General features: G+C 42.3%; 1 protein-coding gene across 1 annotated transcript; it reads left to right on the top strand.

The window, feature by feature from the left end:
- The first annotated feature begins 3,018 nt into the window (after positions 1-3,018).
- On the top strand, positions 3,019-7,689 carry LOC131889235 (uncharacterized). The gene is made up of 2 exons (XM_059238299.1): positions 3,019-5,937; positions 6,003-7,689. Exon 1 carries the CDS (start codon positions 4,194-4,196, stop codon positions 5,190-5,192), a length of 999 nt encoding a protein of 332 aa, XP_059094282.1. The 5' UTR covers positions 3,019-4,193; the 3' UTR covers positions 5,193-5,937; positions 6,003-7,689.
- Positions 7,690-10,359: the final 2,670 nt, after the last annotated feature.

The following is a 10,359-nucleotide window of genomic DNA, read 5'->3' as shown; positions in this document are numbered from 1 at the left end:
CTACTAAGGAATAAAGCAAGTCCTGGCATGATGATAAAGCAATGGCGGGCGGTCACGCTTCTCGAAGCAAGTTCTCATTGCTTGCTCTAAGTCCTGGGCTGGCCCGTCCTTCCATTCCCATCAGTCAGTTAACAGCTGGTATGCTTGATGCCCTGGCATGCGTCATCCTCTTGGACATAAAAGCATGCCACAACGTAATCAATGTACTATTAAACCATCAAGTTCAGCTATGTTTGACCCTGCCGCTTGCTTCTTTATCGGGAAGACGTCAAATTTACGTGTCAACTTGACGCGTAAATTTTGTGCCGGACTTGGCCGAGTCGGACACTTGACACATTGGTACATCCCAATCTTGCCTGACCCGCACAATTGGTGCGAGGTTAACTCAAAGTACGCGCTGGACGTTGGACATTCTCCCTTACTGTTTGTTAGCCTTGCCCTCTTTTTACACCATACGTGCACTCTGCGAGGCTAACAGCGCCGTCGGTTGCATTTGACGACGCGTAACGTTAGGCAAATTGCCTCAAAGGTAAACAGCCTCTTATCTTCTTCCCAGTTTTTGAGAAATCAGTGTGACTCACGCAACTTCTCAAACTACAAGCTGTCAACTCGATCCCAGCTGCCACAGCCAGATTGGTGAGTAACGTTTACAGTCCTATAGTCCTTGAAGGCAACTGAATGACAATTCGGACTATGGTCCTTATATCACAGACAATGAGATGGCAGCCGGCAAGCCGAATGGAAATAACAGCGTACAAGCTGCCACATTCTGAACTGGGGAATTTGTCCACTCAGACTGAAAGTTCTCAACAAACATGCTGCATGACCTTCAAGTTTCGAGATATCTTTTAAGGGTTTGTGACAATGGGGGCACAAAATACCCTTTTAGCATTAATTTCAAACGCACTATTATTGCAGGCAAATATTTTTTTTTCACATTTTGACTTCAGCCAAGTAAGCATTTGCACATTCATGTGGTCATTTGAATGGATCAGACAAATTAAAAGGACAATCCAACAAGCTAATTAATTAATTAGTAAAGAAAGTAAGTCAAGTTCAATTACTTGAAGGATACCAAAGTATTCCCGCTTAAAGTCTACAGGATTTCAGTAGAATTCTTAGCCTAATTTTTACATAATTGTTCAAATCATTTTGCATTTTTACAATTTGAGTAGCCAATATTGCTTTGCAATTTTTTGGCTGTGAAGTTTACCCTGTCTATAGTATTGTAGTTTTTATCCTGATCTTATTTCATGTACAGCTCATAAGCGCTTTTACTACTTCTCTCCTTCTTAGCTATGTTGATACTTTGCAAGGTTTTTACCAAGCCAATGGGCATGAATAAAAGAAAATCCATTCATTTCCAACAAGGCATATGGAAAAACAGGGGTGGGAGAAGTACATGGTTGAGTGCATCAAACACTTAGGCCTATTGGTCTTGAATGTGCCTTGAATGAAGCCTTGCAAAACTAATATTGTATGCTAGTGTTACAAAGCCTACTTAGCAATCGAAATGATTTTTAAACGTAAAGCTTCATGTCTGCATGGAGTGAATAAAACACTCAATTTCTTTCATAAAATCAACCTTAATATTGATTTATTCTGTCAGTAAATGCTCTAAATTGTTATTTCATGTTATGAGGACAAATGCAAGAGCATAAAATCTAACAAAACCACTGAAATTTTTGTTCTATCAGGTAAATCCCTGTCATTTTTCAAATGCAAATAATACAATTCATCATTGAATCATACTATACAATTTTCATTGTTTGGTCACCTCCTAGGATACAAACAGTCATTATTTCTCAAGTTGAAAAAGACTGAAATAATTGAATTAGATTGTAAACATAACAAAATCGCCATTGCATAATTTTGGGGTGTTTTAGATAATATTGTCCTATGTTCAAAACTTAAATCATTCTATGATCAAGCAAGGACATCTTGAATTCAATCCTTGTTGCATTAGGCACAAACCTCTAGAGATATGGACTGCAAACAGAAGCCAAAATTTTGTATCTCCTAAACAGTTCACTTTATGCCAAAGAAGCATTTCCTATGGTCACAAGAACTTGTTGAATGTATGAACTGGGCCAAATTTGAGCCCAAACCTATGGTTCAGGAGCTCAGGACATCTGTCCAAAGTTGTCTAGTAAACACTACAGAAAATTCGAATTTTTGGCCTCCTTTTGGCCACTTACATGAACTACTGACAACATAACTTTGAAATGATCCACTTTACAAGTAAATTGTGTAAAAAAACCTACCTTTAATTCAAGAAATCTAAGGTTATTATATTATTACTTTGATTTGAAAAGTGGCTCATAGTTGCTATGACCAACAGCAGGCCGATTTGGGGGTAAGTTTGTTTGCAGTCCATATTTCTAGAAGTCCGTGCATTAGGCTATGCCTTTAAGGAAGGACATGAGGATAGACTGATATTTCAAAAATGCGCCAAAAATACAAATTGTGAACCATGCATCTTTATGAGTAAAACTTTGACAGTGCAATCAAATACAATGCCCAATGAACCATTCTTTTTATTTATGTATGACTTGAAACTTTAATTTGATTCCTCAAAATTAATTTTTATGCCCCTAAAGTATGACTTGCCTCTCAAAATTTGATGGTGACATTATCTCCCTTTCCCTCTTCAATGTCCAAGTTGCTTGCCAACCTGGCTCTTAATCAGGTCTTGTCCAATGGAATCTGATTGGGAAATGTAACACCTTCAATGTTGCTTTGCAGCAAGCACAACTTTCAGCCCTGATCTTCCTTTTAGAGGCTATAGTTTTCGAAAATTGAAAAAAAATGTGAGATGGGTTCAGATTGCCTAAAAGCTTGCAATTATATTTTTGTTAGTTTTTTGGTTTTTTTTAATCACCTCATTTTAAACTCAATTACATCAATGCTAATACAATTTTGCCATTTCCATCTAATTTGATTATCATCGAGGGAAAAAAAGGTTACCATTCTCAATCTTCATAACATGGCCTATCTCTAATACACAATCGACTGGTGTGTTCTTATCTGTGTTATTGATGAATGCGGGGAGGTTTTATATTGGATCAATCTCTCTGAGCAGAGGGATCGATGAAGGAGGAGAAAACGAGTTACTGTTCGGTGAACAGGCATGGCGGATGGATGTGCGTCGAGAGGTGAATAAAGTGATTTTAATACAAACCTACCATGGCGCAGGGTATTAAACCAAGGCACTGAGAGGTTCCCTTGGGCCCGATCACTTACACAATCATTGGATCCCAGTGGATTGGCCATTGATTCCGACATGTCCTCTGAGAGAGACACTGTAGAACGCCTCAAGGCTTCTCGTCGTGCGTTTAAGGCCCATGTTAGTCGCGCAAGGAAACGGACTTTGACCTCCTACAAGGAATACAAACTTGGGGACGATCCTTCCCTTTTGGAACATAGCCTCACTGAGTGGCAGCAGGCCCTTGAAAAGTTTGTGAATGCGGACAATGATGTCAGTCATATTGAGGCTGACATTGGAGATACTGACAAGGACATCAATGAACATGAGGGTACGTTCATTGTATACAAGATGAAGATAACTGGTTTGAGGAGGGATTTTGATGCATCTATCCCCGGCCCTATCTCAAGCTCCCTTGTGCCTCCTCAATTTGGTGCCGCTCCTTTGACTGATTTATCTCGTTTCCCTGCCAAACGCCCTCCCATTGTAGAAACGGACACTGACCAAAGAAAATTCGTTCTGTGGCGTCCGCTGTGGGAGAATTATTTCACACTAATGCAACTATCTCGTCGAGACCGTTGCACTCAGGTCTCTGCCTTTTGGGAATGTTGTACTCCAGGTTTCTTTCGTATGGTTCAGCACACCCTAGGAATTCGTCTTGATACCGGACGTGAAGTCAAAGAAATTCTGGATGCAATCGAGGCTCACCTTCAAAGTCTAAGGAATAAACATTTGGATATGCGGGAACTCTTGTCAGTTCTGCAAAAGGATGGTCAAAGCTACACGTCACTATGCAATGAGATCCGAGACGATTGATTATGTGGATGTATCCCATATTACTGAAGATCAATTGCTCGTGGGTATATTACTCCAATTGATGAAGAATGAACCTGACAAGGCAAAACTTATGGTTAGAGACCCTTCAACCTTCAACGAGGCTCAGAATTACATCCTGGAGCTCAAAACCGCAAGGTGAGGTGCCAAACAAATGGGCCAACCTTCTTCTTCATCTGGTACAAGAGAAGTTAGCGGAGTGAGTTCCCTTCCCGACAGATCGAACAAGAATCCTCCAAAGACCTGTCTAGGAGGCAAAAAATGTCACCATTGTGGGAACTTTCCCCACCCTCGCGAACGGTGCCCAGCACGCAAAGTTACATGTCTCAAGTGTTCAAAAATGGGTCATTTTGCCAGACACTGTCGATCTGGTAGGAAGACGAGCGTCCACACTAAATCCAGGGACTCACCTTCCTCCAATCTAGGCCTCAACAATATTGTCATTGCTGGAATAACTTCCCCATCATTGTCGCCCACTATATTAGTTAACCTGGTACTCAAAGACTTGTCTTACGTCTTCCCAATCAAAGCTGTTCCTGATACTGGGGCTGGGATCACTGTCATGGGATACAAGTTGTTCATTGAGAGTGGCATTGACAGGTCCCTAATCCTTGACCCCCAAACGTCCCACAAGATCATCTCGATAAATGGAACAATTTTGAAGCAAATCGGTCAGTTCCATGCCACCATCTCTTTCGAGGAAGTGATTGCCAAAAACGTCCAAGTTGTAGTCTGCAAGGAAGTTAATGAGTTTTACCTTAGTTTGGAGACATGCAAATCCCTGAATATTGTCAGTCTTAACTTCCCGTACCCTGGCACCCATTCAGAGGTGTCGTCTGTGAACCCTTCTCCAGATCCAGATCACAGTATTCCCCATGTGCAATCTCCTGAAGTTTGGCCAGATCGTCATATCTGGATAAATTCATTACCAAGCTCGTCCAAGCCGTCCATTGATCAATCAATGTTTTCAGAAGTGGAGCAGAAAATTCGTTCTGTGTACTCAGTTGTTTTTGATGACGCTGAGGAACTTAGTCCTATGTGCGGACCCATTGTGGGCGAACCAATGAGGATCACTTTGAAAGACAGATATAAACCTTTTGCTATACACGCTGCGAGGCAAGTTCCATACGCTTACCAAGATAAAGTCAAATAGGCTCTGGAGTACATGGAAAAGAGGAAAATCATTGCACCGATTGGTGACGCTCCGTCATTATGGTGTCACCCTGTCGTTATCATTCCCAAACCAAACAGTGACATCCACTTCTGTATCGATCTCACAAAGTTGAACTCTCAAGTTCTTCATACAATTCACCACACCAAAAGTCCAACCGAGGCTGTTGGCGGATTTCATCCTGAGGATCGATTTTTTGCTAAACTCGATTTGGTCAAGGGTTATTGGCAGATGCCTTTGCATCCCGACGCTCAACCCTTACTACCTTCATCACCGTTTTTGGGCGGTACAAGTTTCTGCATAGTCCCATGGGATTTGTTTCCACAGGAGACAGTTTTAGTTATCAAGGTGACGTGGCCATGGATGGCTTAAACATTCATAAAGTTGTTGATGACATCGGCATGGGACACAAAACATTCCGGGGGATTGTTTCGTTAGTGTGTGACGTCCTTGAGCAGTACGCTTGACATGGTCTTACTGTGAGTAAGGAAAAATCTGTTCTAGTCGCAACCTCTATCAAGTTTGTGGGATATTACATCTCTCACGGCTCCATCAAGGTGGACACCTCTAAGTTAAGTGCCATTGAGAAGTTTCCAATCCCAACCACAAAAACTGAACTTCGATCCCTCCTAGGGCTTGTTAATCAACTGGGTGGTTTTAGCTCTCTGATAGCAGAAGCTGCTGGGCCCCTCCGAGATCTTCTCCGCAAACGTTCCGAATTTGCATGGTACCCAGACCACACCATTGCATTTAATGACGTCAAACAAGCTCTTGTCTCTCCACCTGTTCTAGGAATGTTCCACCCATCCTTCGAAACCGCCCTTCAAACAGATGCTTCTCGCCGACATGGCCTTGGGTTTGTTCTTCTACAAAAACAGGCAGGCCAGTGGCGCTTGATTCAGTGCGGGAGCCGCTTTTTCAAAGAGGCCAAAACGCGTTATGCTGTGCTCGAACTTGAAGCCTTGGCCATTTTTTGGTCAATCAATAAGTGTAAAGTTTATTTGCGTGGTCTTTCCAACTTTTTGGTTATCTCTGACCATAAACTGTTGGAATCCCTATTCAACAACTACACATTTGCTGCAATTGATAACCCGTGGGTATTAAACTATCGTTCTCATTTATGAGATTATTCTTTCGAAGTGAAGTGGAGAAGGGGGAAGGACCAACTAATCCCCAATGCGCTCTCCCGAGCGCCTATTCCAAATCCTCTCGACCAAGAGGACTCTAATATTGATGCCGTGCAAGTTAACAACCTCCTCTCGATCACTTCTGGAAGGGATGATCTCATCCTGGATGAATTACGCCAATTTGCTCAGAATGATGCCGACTACAGAGATCTTATTTCTTCAATAATTTCGAAATCCATCCCAAGCCGTTACATAAGCCAGTTTAAGAAAATCTTCTCAGAATTATCGATCAAAGATGGTCTGGTTATTCGTGGTCATCAAATAGTGATCCCTCCCACCGCTGTTCAAGATGTTTTGCAACGCCTTCATGCAAGCCATCAAGGTCTTGAGAAGACCAAGCGAAGGGCTAGGCAGACCGTGTACTGGCCAGGTTTTAACAATGACATTGCTACCATTGTGAATGATTGCGAAGCTTGTCAATTATATCGTCCTTCTCATCCCGCTGAACCGCTAAACCAAGATCCGGTTCCAACCAGGGCGTTTGATGTTGCCACAAGTGATTTATTTCAGTACGGATCCCAACATTATCTGGTCTACGCGGATAGGTACTCGGGATTTCCACTTGTCGCCAAATTTAGTGACGCTCCCTCCTCAAGTGACATTGCCAAAGCGTTCCGAAAATTGTTTTCTCTAATGGGCGTTACCCGAATCTTAAAATCGGATAATGGTCCACAATATCGTTCCGAGGAAATGCAAACCTTCCTTCGAGAGTGGGGTGTTATATGGAAGCCGTCGTCTCCGTACCATCCTCAAGGTAATGGGCATGCCGAGGTATCGGTCAAAATTGTGAAAAGACTACTCCAGAAGACTGGTGGAAGTATGAGCTCCGATGCATTTCACGCTGGTCTCTTGGAAGTGAGGAATGCCCCTCGTGCGGACGGCTTATCGCCCTCCCAAAGGATTTTTGGACACCCTCTTCGTTCCAAAGTTCCAGCAAATTGGCGCTCGTACTGTACAGAGTGGCAGAAAAGTGCCGAGAAGGCCGATATACAACGCCTAGAGTCTGATGTCAAACGGAAAGAATATTACGACCGATCAACAAAACCCCTCGCACCGATCTCACCTGGCTCTCATGTTCTTGTACAAGACCCAACTTCTCTTCGCTGGGACAAAACGGCTCATGTCGTGGGAACAGAAGACAAGAGACGTTACAACCTGAAATTTCCATCCGGACGTCTGTTATGGAGAAACCAAAAGTTCCTTCGGCTTCTCGGAAACCCCGACGACACTCTCGTTAAGGAATCAAGCAATGTCAAACCTTCAAACCTGCGCCGTAGCAAACGCCAACCGAAACAACCCGTTCGTTATGTCGCCAGTACTAAAATTTAAGATCAAATTGAAATTCCTTTCCATTGATCTTTNCCATTGGAAAATAGTAACTTTTTAAACATGAATTAAGCCCAAAAATGAACAGTGACACAATTCCAGCTTACTATCTTCAAACAGCCCCGGTCTTGCTGTATTCAATACGAGATACCATTTTGCTCCCCTCTTCCATTTTTCTAAATTAATGGATTTGGGCACCGTGTATAGTAATGTGAAAGAAGGGTCAGCTTCTCAAAAACATGTTTGAAGCCCCAAACTTGCATCGCTGACACTGGTACCAGCAAACAAAGAAACCTGTCAGAGCTTGCCTAAACGTCCCCATACGACGCCTCATAGCAACGGTTGATCTACAATCAGGATCAAGAGCTCTCTTCGGGACCATGTCCGATCACTACAAAGTTATTATTGTCACACTCCCTCTATTAGACGTCCTTGTATTTCCCGACGTCCACAATTCCAAGGTCCTGTCATGGGTAGGCGATTTGATCAGAAGTCGGAAAAAACTTGGCTGGGAGTCACGTACATTTGGGATATCAGCGCCTGACTGACACCAATGAGGTGGAGGTCGTCTACTTACCGGACACGACCACAGTGGAACAGGCTACCAACTTGGTGCTACAGGTAATGATTAAAAAGCTACTACACCAAAATTGGTCTCGCGTAACGTTTGTGGACATGAGAGTGAGTTTCCTTTCATATTGTAAAGCACGGCTGCAAAATGTCCTAGTTTTGGTCAAGGGGTACGCAATAAACAGACCTAGTGATACAGCACTCTCTCGAGTACTAAACGTAGCCCTCAAATTTTGAGTTCACTCCAAAGTTGGTGGCAAAGTCTTTGATCTTTTGACCTTCATGGAGCCGTGTCAGGAATTTTGTCACCATGTTTTGACATGTTGTGGAAGGTATGTTATTGAAGTTGCTAGATAAAAATGGGCACAATTTGAAAGAAAATAGGTGTCTCAACCTTTCTGATGGTGAAATATGTTAAAAGTGTCCGTTCTTACTACAATTTTGGAGGCAATCTACGCCAGCCATAAAACTCGCCTTCAGAATACGCCTAGCTTTGTTTCTGACCTCAAGATTGCGCTCGCTTGTATTTTTGAACAATTTTTGGCGTCAAACTATCATAGGGTAACGCAAAGAAGTAGTTGAAGCAAAAATTGTCAGTCTTACGGGAATGTTGTTAAAACACATAAACGTTTATTTTGCCATATTAATTTTGATTCTCTATTGATTAAAGCTAGAGGGCACGCCCTCTAATTAAAGCCTACTGTGCAATCCTACTCAAGCATGCAAAATCTCTGAGGGTTTATTGGAGCTCTTCTGCTTTTCCCTCTGATATGGAAGAACTTGGTTCAAGTTTTTTAAAGGCTCCTGAATATCATAGATCAATGTTCTTCCTTCTACATATACTAAGCGCAGCAAGGACGCCGTTCATGAATTCCCTGAGTGAACTGGAGCCTGTACAGGGTTGAACGGATATTTTGAGGCAATTATTTCAGACAATTCGGCCAATTATGGTTAGCAAGCCAAATTGGCAAGTATAACGTTCACTTTGATTGTACTTTAGGATAATAAACGCTTTATATATTCTCCATGGCGGCGATTACGGTTGTCGGAGCTATCCGTGGCTAAATTCACTGTGGCGGAAATAACCATGGTGGAGATTGCCATTGGCGGAGTTATGCTTAGCCGAACTCATTGAGGCGGAGATCATTGTTGGGGAAACATATGGGAACTGTGTCAAGCACCATGGAAGTTAATGGCAGGGCTACGTCAAGATAGTGCTTGATGTAATTTGGTAGAGGCCAACGTGTAATTTGCACCCAGTCCTAACTATGAACGCTTAATCAATATGGTCGTTAGAAAATAAACACTGAGCTATTTTGTAACTGCATGAATCAAACAGTGTGGATTAATCCCTCTACTGTGGTGCTCTTATACTTCCTGGGACATCTTTCCTGGATAAATTATAGTTCCATAGTTCAATGTTCCATCAAATTTCAGAACACTTCCTCGACAGCACAAAACCTCCATGGACATCTTCCTCTTGTTGGCAATGTGGGGGATTGTCCCATTGCACCTCCAGGCTAGGTGCGACCGGAAAATCACCTGACAGATGGTGACAGTGACAAAGACCTTGGGTCTTTTTCTTAACGTCGCGTAGCCACTTTTCTTCAAGCTTTTTCCCCCAAGAAAAAACAATAAAACCTCTGATGCTTATCCGTTACTGATGATTTGAGTCCAGTATTTTAAGCCAGTGTCTTTAATCAAGTGTTGGGGCGATTCCGCGTGCATCAAGTCTTTTAATCAATTTTAGGGAAATTGGTGGAACTGAAGTTGTTTAGAAACGATGCGAGACCAGACTCGTCAAAAACGATAATTGATATTTACTTAGAATTTTGAAAGAATGTCTTTTTGCTTCCTGATCTGGCGCTATAAAGAAATCCCAGTCTCTATCTTGCCCAAAAAGTGCCCGAATATTTGAGAGTGCTGTTTGAAATCAGGAAGTCGAAAAATATGTAGGTCAAGTATTTGGATTTGGGCGCGAATCTACCGAAAATGTTTATAAAAAAATACGCACTCAAATTTTAACTTTTTTAACAGCCAGCAAACTTGTCACCAACAAGGATTCA

Source organism: Tigriopus californicus, chromosome 10, assembly GCF_007210705.1.
Source record: "Tigriopus californicus strain San Diego chromosome 10, Tcal_SD_v2.1, whole genome shotgun sequence".
NCBI classification, from domain to species: domain Eukaryota; kingdom Metazoa; phylum Arthropoda; class Copepoda; order Harpacticoida; family Harpacticidae; genus Tigriopus; species Tigriopus californicus.
Note: the sequence above shows the minus strand (reverse complement) of the source record. Positions and strands in the feature narration are given on the sequence as shown.